The 21,078-nt window shown below is 45.1% G+C and overlaps 1 protein-coding gene across 17 annotated transcripts in view; it reads left to right on the forward strand.

The window, feature by feature from the left end:
* The first annotated feature begins 12,812 nt into the window (after positions 1-12,812).
* The window catches only part of CACNA1D (calcium voltage-gated channel subunit alpha1 D), a 326,871-nt gene continuing 318,605 nt past the window's right edge, over positions 12,813-21,078 (forward strand). For 7 of the 17 annotated variants that reach the window (XM_083156196.1, XM_083156200.1, XM_083156190.1 and 4 more), the window contains exon 1: positions 12,826-13,086. In XM_083156196.1, coding sequence (XP_083012322.1) covers positions 13,059-13,086 — 28 coding nt within the window. In that variant the 5' untranslated portion in view covers positions 12,826-13,058. Of the gene's footprint in view, positions 13,087-21,078 lie in introns of all 17 variants that reach the window. The other 10 variants (XM_083156198.1, XM_083156192.1, XM_083156197.1 and 7 more) reach the window with 3 other exon arrangements.

The raw sequence follows: 21,078 nt of genomic DNA on the forward strand, positions 1-21,078 counted from the left end.
CCCCCAACTTGTAGGGAGACCAAGGAGGGACATAGTGATGCGCGTCAAAAAATGTTGGGGTGTGGCCTAATTAAAGGGGTCGTGGCCTATTCCCGCGGCTCTCCCGCGTGGCCACGCCCCCGCTTTTATGCTATGGGGGCATGACCCAGAGGCTCTGTGAGCCTCTAGCCATGCCCCCAGCCCCTTGGCTGCGGGTATAGATGCTGTGCGCATGCGCACAGTGTTTATTCCCTGCTGCTCAGCAGCCGACAGGGGGGACTACCAACAGAGGGAGGGACGCGGGAATGTCCCCGAAAACTGGGACATTCCCGCGGTAATCGGGACTGTTGGGAGGTATGTAATCTAGTCTGCAGGGCATTGGAGTTAGTACGTGAGTCTGGGGGAGCATTAACAGCATTGAAAATTGGTCTTTTAATACACTGGTATACACTTGATATTTCACAGTACAGATGGTCTATAGTAGTAGGTTAAACATATAATAAATATATACACAAACATAATAGTTCAGTACTGCACTTTCTTTTTTGTATAATCTGAATTGAATGAAGTAATAGAAATAACAATCTGAAGTGATTACAGTATATGGAAACATGAGATTAATCAACGTGTCTCGACGCAGCGACACAGACATTTATATACAACGGGTAATAAGATAAAGACTACGAATAGGGTGTTTGCAAGTTAACATATTGAATAAATTTGAAGAGACAATGAGACTGAATGACATAAATTGTAAGTAATCAAAATAGTATAGAGAAATAGGAAAGTATGAGAATAGAGTGAAGGAAGGTGGGGGAAGAGATGAAGGGACTGACCTTTCCCAAGGCTGCAAGAAGGGGGGGGGGGGGGGGTGTCCCGCCAGGTGATGACATCATTGCCTGTGAGCCGCCTCACAGCCGATACCTCATCTTTGCCAGCCACCACAATATGTTGAGACAGTGACCTATTGTGGGGGTCAAGTACAAAAAAATACATGGATACATATATGTGCCGTTTCAATATATAACAAAAAAATTGTAGGTGCATGTATATCCCGCATACATATTCTAGTTGAACTTGCAGTTTAGACAAAAAATGAACAGAATACATGGGTGAGATTTAATAGGATGAGAGATTCAGAAAGTGAGAGATTTTGTAAGAATTCTCCAGTTTTTTTTAAAGCGGCAATCATTTACACTGCAAAATCAAATTGGTTTTGCAGTGTAAATGATTGCTGCTTTAAAAAAACTGGAGAATTCTTACAAAATCTCTCACTTTCTGAAACTTTCATCCTATTAAATCTCACCCCATGTATTTACATAGCATGATAGACCTCAAACTCCCGCCCGGCTTGGTAGCGGCCAATCCGGAGCCGACTTTCTTGGCTCCTGATTGGCCGCTAGGCGGCCAATAGAATCATTCTGAGGAGAGGCGCGGAAGATGAAGGATCTCTGTGTCTCTCCTCAGTCCGATGCGGAGAGTGCCGGCATGCTGAAGACTACCTGGACTACGGCAGATCAAGACAAGAGATCTTCGCCAGAGGACCAGGTGAGTAGGATTTCCTTCCACAGCTCCACCATGGATTACTTCGGACCCGGACACCGCCATGGACCTGGAGGACGACACGGATGCCGACATGGACATGGAGGACGACACAGGACACCGGACACCAGGACCGAGGGCTACCTACAGGCTCAAGATAGGTAAGTATCAGTATGTGTGTAATGTATGTATTAAAGTTTTATTTTCATTGTGTCAGTGTGTATTTATTGTACTATTTTTATTACTGTGGAACTACAAGTGCCAGCGGGCCCTTTAATGCCCCGCAGGCTGGGACTTGTGGTTCTCCAAGTCCCAGCTTGCGGGGGAGGCTTGCTGGGACTCATAGTTCCACAGTTTTAAACAATAGTTTTTCATCTATTTTTTTACACTGAAATCAGCCCGGTGGCCACCGCACAGGGCCACCGGGGACAGCACCAGGCTTCAGCCTGGTCAGGTAAGTCCTGGAGGGGGGGGGCCTTTATTGGGGGGGTCCCCACTCCCCCAGGGCCTCTGGCCAGGCTGACTGGTCAGTAGGGTGATGTTTTGGCCGGGGGACCTTATATAATAAGTGTCCCCCGGCTGTGACATTACCCTGCTGGCTGGTTTGGCCTAGGGCTGGTTCTAAAAATACGGGGGACCCCTAGTCATTTTGTCCCCCGTATTTTGGGAACCAACCCCAGACCTGGAGCCTGGGGCTGGTTGTTAAAAATCGGGGAACCCCTATTTGTTGGGTTCCCTGATTTTTAATAACCGGCCCCGGCTCTTTCAGCCTGATGCTGGTTACGGCTGTGGGGGGGACCCCATGCTGTTTTTTTTTTTATATTTTTTTATTTTTCTAATTTTTTTACACTAAAGCCTGCACGGATCTGACTGATCCATGCAGGCTTAAAGCAAATACGACAGGGAAATCAAGGTGTATTTTCCTGCCGTATTTTCGTGGCTGTTAGCCAATTAGCAGCCGTATTATCAATACGGCTGCTTAGTAAATCAGGAACCACCATTCTTTTGAATGGTGATTTCTGTGGTATCCTATCGATGGTGTAGACATTCGTATTTGTAAATACAAATACGAATGTCCCATCTTTAGGAATACGAATTGCTGTATTTTCGGGATAGTAAATCCCGAAAATATAAATGTGTAAAAAATAGGTGTATTTCTGCCTACGAATATACCTATTTTTTACGAATTCATATTAGTAAATTTCCCCCAAAGTTCTGTTGCTTTTAGAATTGCACTTTTTTGCCACTTCTCCTGCACTCCAGCACACCGACAGCTCACACGGACTGCTCACAAGAAATATATTGCATGGGGAGGTCCTTGGGGCCGTGGTCTCTACGCTAATAGTCTATGATAACACTGTTTGATCTGGGACAAAAGAATGACACAGATAACAATTGTCGAATAATGACTGATGTGGACATACATTTATTGTCAATGTTGTTAACATTTTGGAAATAATGATTTTCTCTTTATTGTGATTCAAGCTAATGTTATATATGTCAGCAAATTTGTGCTCATCGACATGTCACATTCATATTGTACGTATCATGCTGTTATTGACAAATGGATTGTAAGGTGAAAGCATAATAAAAAATTAAATGAAAAAAAAAAAAGTCTCATTTGCCGATCTGGACGGACAAGGGTTGGGATTGGGGAATCTGGATTTATAACCGTATTTAGGATTCTCCGACTTGACCATCAAAATATCAGGACATATTTGAAATGTGTATTCCTTCATCCAAATTCACACTCAAAATTACAATTTATTGGGGCTGGGTATGAAATCTGAGCATGTAGGGGTACACTTACTAAGATGAGAGTTCTGAAGATGGGATGTTGCCCATAGCAGATTCTACGGTACTTGTGTAGTTTCACGGCACCACCGCACACCGCTGACAACCCGGCAATCCATAGACTCCCTGAACTGGACACCCTGGCAATTTAGACATCTAAATCCAGATTCCCTGCAAACCGCTAAGACGGGGCATCTAAATTTAGACGCTAAAGCGTCTAAATTTAGTAGGGTCTAGGGGTACACTATTAAACCTGTTCACAATGACACTAGTCGACGTAACAGCTGTCGACCTTGTTAATTCCACTATCCACGCCAACCCGAAGCGTGGCGAGCGCAGCGAGCCCGCGAGGGGCGGCGATACGTGTCCTACGACCTTTTCATACCCCCACTATCCACGTCGGCGTGGAGTTGATTTTATAAAGTGTGGCGAGCGCAGCGAGCCACCGAACCCCGCGAGGGGACGCGGATACCTTCACAGGTATCCGCGTCACCTCACAGGCTTCACAGGTATCCGCATCTGCTGCGCTCGCCACACTTTATAAGATCAACTCCACGCCGACGTGGATAGTGGGGGTATGAAAAGGTCGTAGGACGCATGCCGCCTCTCTCGGGCTCGCTGCGCTCGCCACGCTTCGAGTTGGCTTTAGCGTCTAAATTTAGATGCCCCCATCTTAGCGGTTTGCAGGGAGTCTGGATTTAGACGTCTAAATCTAGATGTCTAAATTGCCGGGGTGTCCAGTTCAGGGAGTCTGGATTTAGACGCTTTAGCGTCTAAATTGCTGGGTTGTCAGCAGTGCGCAGGACTGCCTATTTCACTGTGGAACTACAAGTACCACAGTGACCTGTCAGCGCTGGGCAGCGTGCGCTGCTGCTGCCCAGCGCTACGCTGATAACGTAGCTTACATAAGGAAAGCAGCCACGCGCTGCGCTGAGAACAGCTAGAGCGGCACGCGCACAGTAAACACAGAGTCTGGCAGACTGCCAAGTTTCAAGGTTTCACTGTGCGTGCGGTGGTGCCGTGAAACTGCACAAGTACTTATTTATTTAGCACCTTCTAGAAGATAATAGAAGCTGTTTGATTGGGGTTGCCTACCTCCTCGGAATGGCCGGGAGGGTCCCAGAAATCGGTTTCCCCTTCTGGCCCCCATAAAGAGGGGCAACCCTCCTGAAAAGCCACCCGGCTCTCGCGAACCCACCCCCCGGGGGTATCCGCAGGTCAAATGACTTGAATTGCGCAGTTTTAGCCCCGCCTACCGCAGTGCAATGCCTTAAAGATGACATTGCATGGGGGGCGTGGCTAAAATGGCGCAATCGCTCTGGCCATGCCCCCAAACAAGTAGCCACTCATGTGGCTCTGCCCCCGCCCCAACCTTTTCACTCCCAGTGCCCCCCTCCCTGAGCTGGCTGCCCTCTCCTGGAAAGGGCAGCCAGAAAATAGGTAAGCATGTGTTTGGTTGCTATGGACAACATCCCGTCTTTAATCGAACTGGCATCTTAGTAAATTTTCCTGAGTTTTTAAACCCTAACCCACCCCTCCCACAGACTAAAACGGTGTACACACAGGACTCAGTCCCGGCGATTTGGACTGAGCCCCATGTGTAAAAGATGTAGGTAGCCGTTAGAGTTTAGATTTCTAATTACATCCTAATTACATCCTGCCTCCCCCCAGCCGCGGCCAAATACACATTGCAGGCAGCATCTAATGAAAATATTATTGTCTGCCGCCGCTGTGCAATTCCGCCTATTCTTCTAAGCGATTTTCCCTATGTAGTCAAAATCACCTGGAAGCATCACCCCATCTGTACGCGGCTTAACCCCGGAGTTCCCCTTTAGGACATTAGTGCGTCTCTAAAAGATCAGAATTTGACAATTATGAAAATGAAAGTGATAATTTACTGTTGACTGGTAAATAGTGGCTTGTGCTTAACCTTTATACTGCTGTCAGCATTATACAGTACATCCTTGGTTTATAACGGGTCATTCATTAAAATGTTATTATTTTCAATGAACTGCAGTTCAATTCACTTTTTGTAGTGAATTCTGATTAATTTCATACATGCAATTAAAATGACTGCTGGGAATACAGCACATGGGAGCTTGGCTATTACTGAGGAATGTAATCACAGTACTGTACCTCAGATGCGGACCTAGAAGACATACTTTGTACTGGTGAAGATGTGCCAGTAGACTCCTATTGCATTCAGATATTAGATACTGTACTGTATTCTTTGCTATAAGACCAACCATACCATAGAGGGGTGACCTTAATATAAACTAACTCATTTATGATGTACCTTGCCTAGTCATTTTTAGACTTGGCTTCTTTAATTAACAGTGTACCATCCAATTATGTCAATGAAGAGGGCCACATACAAGTTTGGAAGTCGTGTTTCCCACAGCAGCTCTTGTATGTGATAATGTAAGGAAAGGTTGTGAATAGTATAGATCAGGGGTTCTCAACCTCGGTCCTCAAGGACCCCCAACAGTGCACGTTTTCCAGGTCACCTGGCAGGTGCACTCATTAGTCACTGACACATTTTAAAAGATCACAGGTGGAGCTAATTATTTCACCTTTGATTGTGTGTGGAGACCTGGAAAATGGGATTGTTGGCGGTCCTTGAGGACTGAGGTTGAGAACCACTGGTGTAAATTAACCCCTTCAGCTGTGCGAGTCACACATCCCAGGGTGGTTTTTAAATGATTTGGTTTCTGACCAAGGAGTGCAGAGGTGGATCGTTAGGCACATATATAAATACATGTTATGTATGTAATAATTTTATATCATACTTGCCTACCTGACCCTCTCCATGAGGGAGAAAATGCTCTGCTCCTGGCCTTCCCTGGCAATGTATGATTGCCATCACCTGTGGTGAAACACCTTTCTTATCAATTACCTAGCTCCCCACAGGTGATGGCAATCATACATTACCAGGGAAGTCCAGGAACAGAGCATTTTCTCCCTCATGGAGAGGGTCAGGTAGGCAGGTATGTGTTACAGTATATATATGTGCTGATTCCATTGGGAGCCTTACATCACCCAGGAATCAGCATAAACCATTACACATTTACCACGGTAATGGTTTATGCTGATTCCTGGGAGTGGTGAGGCTAGAGATAGCCTGGAAAACACCTGGGGTGACCAGTGCTGGAAGTGCAGTGGGCCGTGGATGATTTCCGGGCATACCACTGAAGGGGTCAAGGGGCCATATCATATGCTTAGAGACAGATACAGTAGAGAGATATTAAGTACCAACCAATCATGTCTTAACTTTCATTTTAGAAGCAAGTTTGAAAAATGGCAATTAGGAGCTGATTGACTGGTACTTGATCACTCTGCATGCTTTCTGCAACCTTTGATATGCCCCATAGCATGCCAGTGAGTTTATCTCCAGCTCACATCCCCTGTCCTTAAACAGTTTTGAAATGGTCAAATATTTGAATAAGTGATATGCAGTAACGTAGTGAGGGCAGTACAGATGAAGCAGATGCTCCAGTTGCCAACAAAATGTAGGGGGCGCCGTGTGGAGGCTGCCAGGACCCTTAGCCATGGTGTGGCTCCCTTGTAGCCTGGCTCGGCGTGCACTTGTAGTTGGCAACGCAGTGGTGGGATGTCATAGGTTACGTCATTGCACATCTTCCACGATGAGGTAGACTGCAGTTGAAGGTGATTGGGCTGAGGAAAGTGATGGAGCTGGGGCCTGAGAAAGGTAATGAGGTACTGAGGATTGTGATGATGGAATGAGGATGATGATGGGGCAGAGGATAGTAATGGGGGACTGAGGATGGTGTTGAAGGGCTGAGGAAGGTGATGAAGAACTAAGGACAGTGGGGCTAAGAAAGGTGCTGAGATGCTGCAGTGACACCAATGGTGACATGTTGTTGATGGCACAGGGGTGAGAGGGTGTGGGACCAAGTTTCAACCCACTGGCCTGGTCTGGACTCACTGGAGGAGAGCACTCATTGGTCTGTATTTTCTGGAGTGACTGGAGGCTGGTCTCCTGTGATTAACAATTGTAAAAGCCCAGCAGGTGAGGTCAGTCTTCTGTAGGGGAGGAGGGAATGTTTGTTTTATTGTTTGTTTAGATGAAGTGGCAAATAATCTACGTGATATTTTTTTCATGTGTGATCAATTAATTCAATCTAGGTGTCTCATTTTCTGTGTACACCAATGTATGTGTATTTGCACCCTGTGGAGGACATTATGTGTTTCTTTTCATGTGGGGGCTATTGTGAGTCCACCCAATCAGCTCCTGTTAATTTACAGTTAGAACAAGTTATATCACTGGTTATTAACCCTGCCACTAAGTTTAGTAAACAGATTTTGGTGTAGAGAGCAGTGCACAAAGGTCCATACAGTCAGTAAAGCACTTGGGGCATAATGTACCAAGCCGTTGTGGTACATTTTGCCACTTAGCGCATTGGTACTAATTGCACACGTGCTAACATACAGTATGTGTTTTATATCGCAAAGGACAGCTCTCCTGAAGAGATAAATGCAAGCAGTTACTGGGTGGTGCTTAGCGCATGCACTGATATAGTTTGTTCTATGGGAGTGTCAGAAACACTACAACTGCCGTTGAGCTGGTGCAAGTTTTGTAGGTGCTACCAATTGTTATTTCAATGTCTAGGGTGCTCACAGTGAGAGGTGAAATTTACTAAGATGTTTATTCTACTTCACATGTGATGTTGCTATGGGCAACCAATCAGAATCTACTTATTTATTTCGAACCCTCTAGAAGATAGTAGACAGGATCTGATTGGTTGCCATAGCAACATCACATGTGTAAACTTCCCCCTGAGCGTCTCCGTCCTTGCACATTCGGACACAGGGAAGGACTTTGCAGTGATATTTAAATCAAGTTATTTATTTATTCACAGTTTCTTATATAGCGCAGCAGATTCCACACTCAGATCAGCACTCATGGACAGACATGGATGCTGAAAATCCAAACACTGTATTATCAATCTGCAGCTATAATAAAGTTTTCTGTACATGTACCAAGAAACTAGAGAACTGGCAGTGCTGTTTAATTAGGCTGACAGTCTATAAAAACATCATCCCGCACATTACACCTCTGCACATCTTCAACGGTAATTAATGGAGAAACTACAGGAACAGATAACATCAGAGCTGATGTATCACAGGGAAATCCTGGACAGTTTGACACAGCTGGGAGATCCCAAATAAACAGCTACATTAACCAGTGAGCTCCAGACTGGAAATCTGATAGCACTACAAGGCATACTTCTGTGACTAAACAACCAGTACATTTAGGAGGTTATTCTGGTTCACAAGCAGCACTGTTAAGTTTCGCAGCGCTGCATGTGATTTTAACCCCGCCTGTCATTCGCAATATGAAATAAAGGTTAAAACAGGGTGCATGAGAGAATGTGACCACAAGTCACAAATTGTGACTTGATCTATGATCGTAAAAAAAGTGATCCAAGCATGTAGCATTTGTTAATCAGTGTGGTTTTTAGTTCCACATTGTCATTATGGTACTGTAGGTGTGACCAATCAATTAAAGGTAATTCTGGTTATAAACTATAAGTACTCTTCTAAATCTACCAGTTAAGATCAGGACACTCTCTCAATTGCAGCCTCCTCATCCAACATTGGACACATGAAGATGATCTCCAGAATGTATTTCTGATTTTAATTTAATACCAACTGAGTGGTACATTACTTGAATTAGGTTGCGCACCCCAATCACTTTGTTATATATATATATATAGATAGATAGATACAGTGGCGTAACTACAATGCGGCAGCCCCCGCAGTGGCTTGGGGGAGACAGCGTTGCGGGGGCGCCTAGATAAGAAGCGGCATTGCTGCAAAATGCAAAAGGCTGATATTTCAGGGACGCGGAGGAAGCACTCACGTCACTGACTCCTCCCCTGGGCCTGTCCTAAAACCCGCCGGTGTCGCTTGCTTCCTCCCTGGCTACTGACTCTGAGGGAGGGAGCAGCAGAGCAGAACACACTACACACTCGCCTCAAGCCGGAACGCACCCCCCAGCACAGCGCAGACAGGGAGATGCTGCCCGCCCGCTCAGAGAACTACACGCCCGCTCGCCTCCCCCCCCCCCCCTCCCCCCCCCCCCTGGGAAGCGCTGTGCTGGACCCGACAGGATCTCTCAAGTCCGCATGGGAGAGGTGCTGTAGCGGCGAGCAAGGGGGACCTGCAGTGTTAGCCAGCGGGAGACGCGAGGCTGTAACAGCGGCAGCCACAGACAGGAGGCGGCAACAACGGCGGCCGGGCCACCACTGAGAGACAAGGAGCTGCACAGCGGCTTCCGGGAGATGGGTGCACACTGCAGGGGCCTGGCACCAGTGAACGGGAGTCCTGACGATGCTAGTAAGACCTGCCTCCTCTTTCCATCCTCTCTTCTGCCCCTCCACTTCACCCTCTCACCCTGTCACCTCAGCCCCTGTTGCCCCTTCACCTCACCCTGTCACCTGGCCACCCCATCATCCCCTCTCGCCCCCTGTCACCTCAGCCCCTGTTGCCCCTTCACCTCACCCTGTCACCTGGCCACCCAATCATCCCCTCTCGCCCCCTGTCACCTCAGCCCCTGTTGCCCCTTCACCTCACCCTGTCACCTGGCCACCCCATCATCCCCTCTCGCCCCCTGTCACCTCAGCCCCTGTTGCCCCTTCACCTCACCCTGTCACCTGGCCACCCCATCATCCCCTCTCGCCCCCTGTCACCTCAGCCCCTGTTGCCCCTTCACCTCACCCTGTCATTTCACCACCCCATCATTCGCTCTCACCCCCTGTCACCACCTATAATCTCACCTCATCTCATCAGGTCACCTCAACTGCTCTTCACCTCACCAACTCTCACCACCTGTCGCCTCACCCCCTCATGCCGCTCTTCACTTCACCCCCTCTTGCACCCTTATACCTCACCCCCGTCACCTCACCTCCTGTTGCTTATTCACGTCACCTCCTGTTACCTCACCCCCTCTCACCCCGGTATCCTGTCTCCATATGGTTTACCTTTTTTATATTAATTATTAGTTTGAAGTTTTTACACTTGTTGTTTTTGCATTCTTGTTTTATTTAGTTTGGTGGAGTTTATACTTCCTGCCTATTTCTTATGATTTTTGATATGCTTTAATTAATCATTTGTATGGATTTCATGTCTATATGCCTCATTTTATTTGGGCAAATTGTGTTCTAGTTTACATTAAGATTGCTTATTAAGGTGCTATGGGCTGTGGTTTAGTGCAGGCAATGCCCAGCTTCCCATTATGGTACCCTTATTCTCTTTGGTGTGAGAACAAAGTAGCCATGTTTCTGGATGCAATTTGAATGTTACATTGTGCCCATCACAATGAATTGAATCGTCCCTTGTATGTGAGAGAAACCTGGGCATTATGGTGTTTGGCATAATGTGTACTGGGCATTGCGGTGTGTTGTGTAATGTGTAAGTGGCATTACGTGTGCGGCATATAGTGTAAGTGGCATTACGGTGTGTGGTGTAATGTGTAAGGGGCATTATGGGGGGGGGGGCGCCCAAAACTATTTGGCTTGGGGGAGCAAAATTTATAGTTACGCCACTGGATAGATATATAGATGATACCAGTGCCCCAGTGCACTCCTGTGTATACATACTGGGCAATTATGCACACTGCACTATTTTCTTAAAGCCAAACATTGCACATAGACCAAAACCATTATCTTTAGCGATGGACATGTGGTGGGAGCATAAATCATACAAGCTCGTCTTTGTAATGACTAATAGACGCTACAGCTATGTGGTCTGTTCAAACCTAGACCACATAATTAGGTGTGAATTTAAATAATGACAGTTAAAATTTTAACAATGATTAGGTCAACTCCAGACGGTTAATGGGCCCCATACATCAGCAATCACAATTTATGGATTTCCAGATCCAGGGATTTGTTTGGCCAGATAAATGGATTTTACAATCTATCTGACTTTGCCCACACATTACAGATTTATTTCAGTGATCGGCAGATTTTTCCATCTAAAGATTGCATCTTCATATCTGGAAATTGCCCCAATCGATTGTCATTTCAGCTGTTCATAATGTAAATAGATGAAGAAGACGAATTGGGAATGCCCACACATATAAAAAAGATCTGCAGATAATACCATGTTATTAAACATGTTTAAAAACCTGATTAAGCAATCGACTGGTGATTTTGATTGGGATTGCCAAAAGGGGGAGCCCACACATCTAAAATTAATTGTGGCAATCATCTCCATATCTGAAAATTGTCACAATTAATTGCTGATGTATGGGGCCCTTAACATTCACAGGTTCAAATAGTTGACAGCATCAAAAGGTGAACAAATGGTCGATGGTCAATATTTAGATAGACAGGGTCATGGGCCCCATACATCAGCAATCACAATTTATGGATTTCCAGATCCAGGGATTTTTTGGCCAGATAAATGGATTTTACAATCTATCTGACTTTGCCCACACATTACAGATTTATTTCAGTGATCGGCAGATTTTTCCATCTAAAGATTGCATCTTCATATCTGGAAATTGCCCAATCGATTGCTGTTCATAATGTAAATAGATGAAGAAGACGAATTGGGAAAGCCCACACATATAAAAAAGATCTGCAGATAATACCAGATTATTAAACATGTTTAAAAACCTGATTAAGCAATCGATTGGCGATTTTGATTGGGATTGCCAAAAGGGGGAGCCCACACATCTAAAATTAATTGTGGCAATCATCTCCATATCTGAAAATTGTCACAATTAATTGCTGATGTATGGTGCCCTTTAGTAGGTAGAAATGGTTAAAAGGTTGACGCATTATATTTAGATCAAATCTAACTCTTCCCCTAATGCCTAACCCTAACCTGCCCCCCTGATGCCTAACCTTAATGTTAAAAAATGAAACATCATGAGTAGATCATTGCTATGTCAACATTTTGACTTTGTCGACATTTTAAACCTGCAGTTTTAGTTACTGTCAACCGAGCATGTCGACCATATGACTATGTCAACCTATTGACGGATGACTTTTTGGTGTCTGTCAGTGTTGACTTAATGACTGTCGACCTTCCATCTGGATACCATAATCATCAAGAGTATGTAGTGATGTGTGATCCAGGCAACGATGGGCAAGCAGGGTCCAAATGTGCACGCAGTGTGTCTGTACACATACATTATATATAATATAATGTTGTGCGCACAGACACACTTACTGCTGACCTGACACATACGCATGATATTATAAAATCTACAGTAATATACAGTACAGAGGCTGTAATATCAACTACGAAGCGATGACCCTGCTGTAGCTGCCGCGTTCTCCTGTGGGAGCTCCTGTCCAGGTAACTCAGGGACCAGCTGACCCCTCTAAATCCTCATGATACCCGGAGCATCTGTCAGCCTCAGCCAATCACCGCCGAGGATGGAATCGCCGCCAGCCAATAGCAACCGCGCCCGGCCCTGCGCCCTGCGAAGGGTATCTCGCTCGTCACGTGACCCGGAGCGCAGGGAGTTAATCCTGGCCCCGCCCCCCCAGAACAGATTAACCCTCTCTCTGCCATTAAACAGTAGCAACCGAAGACTGGAGCGGTTGCCATGAGAACCGCGGTCGCCCGGATGTGAAGGATGCCGGCCGGAGCCGCTGCCAGGGATCGCCCGGTGCCTGAGTGATATGGGGGGCGGGTAGGGGGCCGGACGGGGAAGCGTGCGCGGCTTGCTGCGGGATCTCGGCTTTCACTGACAGGGGGTGAGGATGGAGGAGCCGGGGGAGCTCGCCGGAGGTAAGACGTCCGACAATGCACTGTATCCCCTCTCTGCCATCCCCTTGTGCCAGCATCCTCCATAGTGACCTGCTGCTGCCTCTGCTGGGCATTCATTCATCCCTCTATTCTCAGAGCCAACATCACCTTCATGTACCCTACTGCATCATCCTGTGTTACACTGCTGTACAGTCACCCTCATCATCCCACTCTGCTGTACAATCACCCCATCATCCCCCTGTCACACTACTGCACAATCACTACCATCATTTCACTCTGTTACACAGTCTCCCCCATTATCCCACTCTGCTGCACAATCACCCCCATCATCCCACTATGTCACACTACTGTGCAATCACTCCCATCATTTAACTCTGTTACACAGTCACCCACATTATCCTACTGTGCTTCAGAATCACCCCCATCATGTTATACTGCTCTACAGTCACCCCTATCATCCCCTGTTACACTACTACGGTCACCCCCAACACCTCCTGTTACACTGCTGTACAATCACCCCCATCATCCCACTCTGCTGCACAATCACCCCCATCATCCCACTATGTCACACTACTGCGCAATCACTCCCATAATTTCACTCTGTTACACAGTCACCCCCATCATCCCCCTATGTCACACTACTGCACAATCACTCCCATCATTTCACTCTGTTAAACTGTTGTACAGTCACCCCCATTATCCCACTCTGCTGCACAATCACCCCCATAATCCCCCTATGTCACCCTACTGCACAATCACTCCCATCATTTCACTCTGTTAAACTGTTGTACAGTCACCCCCATTATCCCACTCTGCTGCACAATCACCACCAACATTTCTCCCTGTTATACTGCTCTACAGTCACCCCATCATCCCGTTACACTGCTGCACAGTCACCCCCATCATTGCACTGTAAATACTGCTGCACAGTCACCCCCATCATTGCACTGTAAATACTGCTGCACATTCACCCACATTTTCCTACTCTGCTGCTGTCATCCCCAGCATTTTCACTGTTAAACTAATGCACATCCCCCTGTGTTACACTGCTGCAGTCAATCCCATCATCCCCCTATGTTACACTGCATCAGAGTCATCCCCAACATCCCACTTGATCACTCTGTTGGGCAATCACTCCCAATATCCCTCTGCTTTACTCTGCTGCACAGTCACCTCCAACACTACTCCATGTATACTACCATTCCAGAATGACATATTCTCCAAAAGTCCTCTATATAATTCTGCTGTGCAGTTTCCCCAATCTTCCACCATGTATACTTTCCTTCTATAACACGCAATGTCCCGCCATGTATACTACACTTCTAGACTGAGATCTCCAATATCCATCTAAATTTAGGCTCAGCTTCCCCCCCAGCCTGCCTTTATCTACTTCACAAAAAATCCTCTTTTAGCCTTCTGGACCCTAAAGTCTTTTTTTTTTTTTCAAACGTGGACCCTTATCCACAAGATCCCTGTATCTGTATTACCTTGTAAGGTAACTCCCAACTTTCTTGTTTGTATATTACACTTTGGACTGTCTCCCCCAGCTTCCCTATCTTTATATGTACTGCTGGACACTCAGTTACAATATCTATGCATCATATTATGTACCCTAACCTGATATCCCCTTCTATATCAGCAGGCTGGATACTGGCCACCCAGATCCCTCCACCTCTCTTTTATTCAGTTTGATCCTCAACCTAGCATCCTTCCTCTCTTATAATGTGATTTATCTAGAGCAACGGTTCCCAACCTTTTTTCTCTCCCGTACCCCTTTAATAGACTTTTCATTTATGAGTATCCCTCTTCTCGATTTGAACTATTCACAGTACTTAGGGTGGAGTGGAAGTGAGCGGTATGCATATCCTTATGCGTGTCCTTATATTAAGGAGTAGTAGAGGAGTAGTGTGCGGTCAGGAATTGGGTCCCTCTGTGTCTGGCCGTTGGCTGTGTACTATCCCCAGAGTTCCCACTAACACCTGTAGGATTAATGCCAACGCTTCCTCCATCCGTGCCAGCGTGGGGTAGATGATCGCTGATATCTGAGGGCCACATGGGTAGCTCCTAGTGCTGGTTGGGCAAAAGCATTAGGAGACAAAGCAGACGGAACCAGAAGTGATGTGATGTGGTTTGTCTTCAGGGCAATGGGAGACCTCTTCCGCTATCGGGGGATGACTTCTTCCACAATTACCAATATTATTTCTAATTACCCCCAATCAGTCTGCAGTGTACCCCCAGGTGAACAAGTACCCCAGGTTCGGAACCACTGATCTAGCATATAAATAACACCCAGCTGCACCCCGAAACCTATTTTCACATTTCATGACTCCATCTAATGTATCTTTTTACCCCAGCTCTTGATACCCTCGTTTATGTACTTTACACCTCCATATCAATTGAAATGATCTTACATTGTTTTGTGCACTTTAAAATCCTGGACCTTAAAATCCTCACCTACTCATAAAACTAGTCCGTCTCATCCAACTGGGGTCCTATAACCTCTGTCAGTATGACCCTACTGGACCCTTGCACCCAACATCAGCACTGACCGGTCTAAATCACTTCTCTGTATAATATCTATGGCCCTTCCCATCTCTGTATAACCTTAGTGGACCTTCAAACTATTTCATTCTCAAGATCTTATAATCTCCATATACAGTGGACCTTTAAAATGTTTCAAATAACATTGCTGTATAGTTCTATCTCTCCATATAAAACTGCTGAGTTTTCATACAGTATGTCCGTACATAAAATACTGGCCTTTTACAACTCTCTATAATACTTCAGTAGTTCCTATACAGTGCACTTCTTTCCTTGAGGGGATCCCAAGACTACTTGTCTACCTGCCTGTATGCCTATTTATCATAGATCAAATCCTTTTACACCTGCCGATCATGTTCGCCTAGGAAGTGGTTAATACATGGCTGCAGATCTAGCCTACACAGGAGCAGCTTTGGCTATTTTTTTAATTAATAGATAGGAATTAAACCTGGTGCGGTTTTGCGTAGCCTTGGGTATTGTTCAGCAGATTATCTTTCAGCTCATCATGTTAATTGCACCGAACGTCACTTTCAGAGCCCTGTGTCCTGTATTTATAAATGTGTGTTTCGTTTTGCTCATGAAGCAGTTCAATGATTGTATGCAAGGGTTAATGGATTATGTATAGTGGATTATCACTTCAGGCATTGTCATCCTCAGAAGAATGATATAGACAGATACATTACAGCGAGAGTTCTCTCGCTGTGACCTATACTTCTTCTATAGGAGGCTGATGATTCTATTTGCTTTGGTGTGCACCATTTTACAGCATCTGCTCGCTCTAGTGCTTAAAGGGTATAGGATGCCCGCTGTGATGGGCATGTCGGATGGGGTGTGAGAGGTTCACTCCTGGTTATCATTGAAGATTTAGTTTGAGGCAGAACCATACAAGCTTGCTCTTATACCATGTGGGGGTGTACAGTATATGTGTTTTATCATTATTTACATTGCTGTGCTGTGGTTTAGAGGTCATTGGTGTGAATTCCGGTTAGACTACTGACATTGGGCATTTTGGTGGGGATGGTGTAAATGGGAAATGCAGATTTCAGTCCATCTTCCCTTTCTCTTACAGTCCTGCTGCTGGATTACTTCTCACACTTTCAATAGGTTCTTCTGAGAGTTTGACGGCACCTGTGCCCAGATGCTAAATCCAATGTGGTCCTCGGCCTTATAAACACCGACATACACAAACAAAGAGTTTATTACGTCCCATTGTACATACACTAAATGTCAGCATCTCTTCTACCAAGCGGTGTACCTTTAAGAGATTAATCACAATACACCGAATGTAATCCTTTGTCCTTCTGTGCCTCACGTAACGCAGGACACAGATCTCATGTTTGGAGATTTCTCTGTCCTATCGATTGTTGTATACGGATTGTTTTATCCAGTTGTCGTTCTAGAATGAAGGTGACGGCTCTTCAGCTGCAATCTATGTTTTTCTTTAAGATTAACATCAGAATGAATTCCAGCGCTGCTATTACTTGCGTATTACTAAGTGCTTTACATTTTTTTGCCTTGATGTTGTACAGAGGGGGAATTACTTTGAAAGCTTTTTGGGTGAGACATTGACAGAATAATCATAAGTAAGAAAAGCATATTTATCTATCGCAGGAGTTACAATGTTGTCAGCATGCAGAACCACAGTAGTTTAGTATTTGGCATGTCTCAGTGCTACAGTGCCCCTAAGCGCACTTTAGGGGTCCCGATTTAACCATTCTCCTCCCATATCAAAACACCTAGTATCCGCGCTGGTTACTGCAGCTTCAGTGATAACCCCTACTGGTTTCCTCCAACAAGCCAGGATTGTTTTTTTAGTTACAGTACTGCATTGTATTAAAATATGGTACTTGTGTATTAGCACGGTTAGTGGGCGATTCGGAGTAAAAAAAATCGTATGCAATGCGATTTTCCTATGTAATTTATTCACTGCTCTCTGCCTGTGGGCGGTGCGATCGCGAGTGATTTTATAGGGTGCGATGCCATTTACTTTACTGTACACTTCTATGCGATGCAATGAGATTTAGGCACCCCCCCACTATCCACGCCACCCCAAAGCGTGGCGAGCGGCGGTGGAACGCGTCCTCCCGACCTTTTCATACCCCCACTATCCACATCGGCGTGCAGTTGTTTTTATATATTGTGGCGAGCGCAGCGAGCCACCAAGCCCCGCGTGTAATACATGTCACGTAATCCGCGTCCCCTCACGGGGCTCGCTGCGCTTGCCACGCTTCGGGCTCAGTGGCTCGCTGCGCTCGCCACACTATATGACATCAATTCCACACCAAAGGTCGGGAGGACACGTTCCTCCGCCACTCGCGGGGCTTGCTGCGGTCGCCACGCTTCGGGGTGGCGTGGATAGTGGGAGGGGTGCCTAGAATATCATTGCATCTCATAGAAGTATATAGTAAAGTAAATGGCATCACACCCTATAAAATCGCATACGATCGCATGCGATTTAGCGTGCGGTGCGATTGCAAGCGATGCGATGCGATCGCACCGCCCGTGGGCAGAGAGCAGTAAATAAATTAGATAGGAAAATCGCATCGCACACAAAAAACCACATGTGATGCGATGCGATTTCCCTACGGTGCCGTAACGTATGCAAATAGGGTGCCGTGATAATACACAAGTACCTAAAATATAAATAAAAATATAAAACCACCAGGTGGTGACATTTCTTGTGTGCAGACCCCCTACAGTTTCTGATCTTGTTGGGGGTATGGGTCATTAGATCGATACATATCAGGTTGACATGCATTGTGTCGACCACAGAATGTCGACACATGAACTAGGTTGACATGGTTTAGGTCAACATGGTTGGAATGTCGACACAATCATTACGTCGATGTGGCTAGATCGACAGTTAAAAGATGATGATGTTTCCACATGTTTTTTTTGTCCCGAAGGTCGACATGGTCAAAGTGTACCACGTCATCTCGCATGGCTCACTGCTCTCGCCATGATTCGGGCACGGTGCCTCGCTGCGCTATTCTATTCTATTCTGCCTCCGCTCCTAGTGGATGGTAGGGCACAAAATACCACCTGTCGGCATATGTCGGCTAAAAAAAACCAGTGTAAAACACATGTCGACCTTCTGACTCTCAACCTAATGCTTGTGTTGTCTCCCAACCCTGTCGATCATAGTAATGTCAACCTATTTCATGTGTCCACTTAATGACTGTATTCCCTTGTTGGCATGGAAAATGGGTTACCAAGCTATGTAGGGTGACAGTCTGTGATCTATTCTCTGCTATTGTGTACCACTAATTACTAGTTTCCATAGTCTTGTTCTGTGGTCCTCAATTTCCTATTCATTATGTTTAAGACTTAATTTGTAGACAACAGTTAAGTAGTGAAGAGGAAGGAAATGAATGGATGAAGCATTTCAGCAATGGGTTACAAAGCGTATTCCCAGACCTTATTTATCTCGTTGCTGGGAAAGCCCTGATGTAGATATTATTAGAGTGAAAGCTTTGATATGTAGTCATGGCTTTTGGGAAAATCTAGCACTAGTATTAATACTAGTGTACTGGACATTTAGTAATTAATAGTAATAGTATTTTTGTTGCAAAGGAAATAGTATCAAATCTCAGATTACGTGTAATGATGCGTGGCGCAAGGCAAGGCGCAGGTCACTCATACTGAATCTTTTGCCTTTTTACCCAGATTGCTTTGCTTTAGCCTGAATTTTGTAACTTTATTTGTAGATAGTGTCATATTCCATTACCTGTGGTGCTTACTACAGACTTGTAGCTCTCAGGTTATGTGCCTAGGGCTATTCAACTGCAAACCGCAGTAACCCTGTAACCTGCACCAACGGTTGATGCGTGTTTGCACCCTCCTAAGATACGTACAAAAAGGCCCTTATTCTGGTTCACTCACAGAGGCAAATTCCTTTTCAAATGGACAAAACCATGTGCACTGCAGGTGGGGTAGATGTTACATGTGTAGAGAGAGTTAGATTTCGGTAAGGTTTAACTTCAAAGTGAGATCCAAATTGCAGTGTAAAAATAAAGCAGTCAGTATTTGCCCTGCACAGAAACAAAAGTACTAACCCAAATGTAAATCACATATTACATAGTTACATAGTTACATAGTAGATAAGGCTGAATAAAGACTTGCGTCCATCTATTTCAACCTACGTTTTAATAGCTTATCCCTTGTAAAAGACAGAATATGGTTCTTATTAGTACCCCTTATTTTGAACGTATTTATTGTATCTGCCAACACCACCTCTCCAGGAAGAGAGTTCCAAAGTTTGACTGCTCTGACCGTAAAGAAATTTTTTCTTTTGAGGGAAAGAAATTTTCTTTCCTCTAATCTAAATTCGTGCCCTCGTGTCCTAGATTCCTTTCTTGCAGTAAAAAGGGTGCTTGAGAGTTCCTTATATTTGCCCCTGATATATTTGTACATGTTGAGCATGTCCCCCTTTAAACGTCTCTTCTCTAGTGTAAATAGTCCCAAATTGCTTAATCTCTCCTCATAGCTTAAATTCTCCATTCCCCTAATAAACTTTGTTGCTCTTCTTTGGGGTTTTTCCAATTCCATGATGTCCTTTTTATAGTGTGGGGCCCAGAACTGTACTCCATATTCAAGGTGTGGTCTAACCAATGCCTTGTACAGTGGCATAATTACTTTTGAGTCCCTAGTTTCCATGCCCCTTTTAATACATGCTAGAATTCTGTTGGCCTTTTTTGTTGCAATGTGACATTGAACACTGCACCCCAGCTTATTATCTATATGGACTCCTAGATCCTTTTCAAGTGCTGAAGTACCTAATGCCTCCCCGCTTAGGTTGTAACTTGCACACTGGTTACGTCTCCCGAGATGCATAACCTTGCATTTATCCACATTGAACCTCATCTTCCACTTTTTAGCCCACTCATCTAGCTTGTTAAGATCATTTTGAAGTATGTTCACATCCTCTGTTGATTTTTCACAAACCCATGTTGGTTAATACTAAGTAAACTATGAAGGTCTAAATATTCCAGGATACCATCCCTTAAAATTCCTTCAAATATTTTACCCACTATTGATGTTAAGCTCACAGGCCTGTAATTTGCAGGGTCATCCCTTTTACCTTTTTTAAATATTGGCACTACCTCTGCTATTCTCCAGTCTTTTGGTACCATACCTGCTGTTAGTGAATTTTCAAAAAATGCAATATAGAGGGGTCGCTAGTTCCTCCCTTAACTCCATTAGTACCCTAGGATGTATCCCATCTGGCCCTGGTGATTTGTTAGTTTTTATTTTGCTGAGCCTCAAAATGATATCCTCGGTCGAGAGAACCATATTGTGGTCCGGTTTGTTTGTCCCAGTTGAGGTCTCTGTGCTTTCCACTATCTGCTCTCCCCTAGTAAACACTGATGAGAAGAACTTATTTAACAGTTCCGCTTTTCCATTATCCTCTGCAAAATTTTTACCGTTGATATCTGTTAGTGGGCCTATGTTCTCTTTAATTATTCGCTTGCT

Source organism: Crinia signifera, chromosome 8 (assembly GCF_055691185.1).
Source record: "Crinia signifera chromosome 8, ASM5569118v1, whole genome shotgun sequence".
In the NCBI taxonomy this organism is placed as follows: Eukaryota; Metazoa; Chordata; class Amphibia; order Anura; family Myobatrachidae; genus Crinia; species Crinia signifera.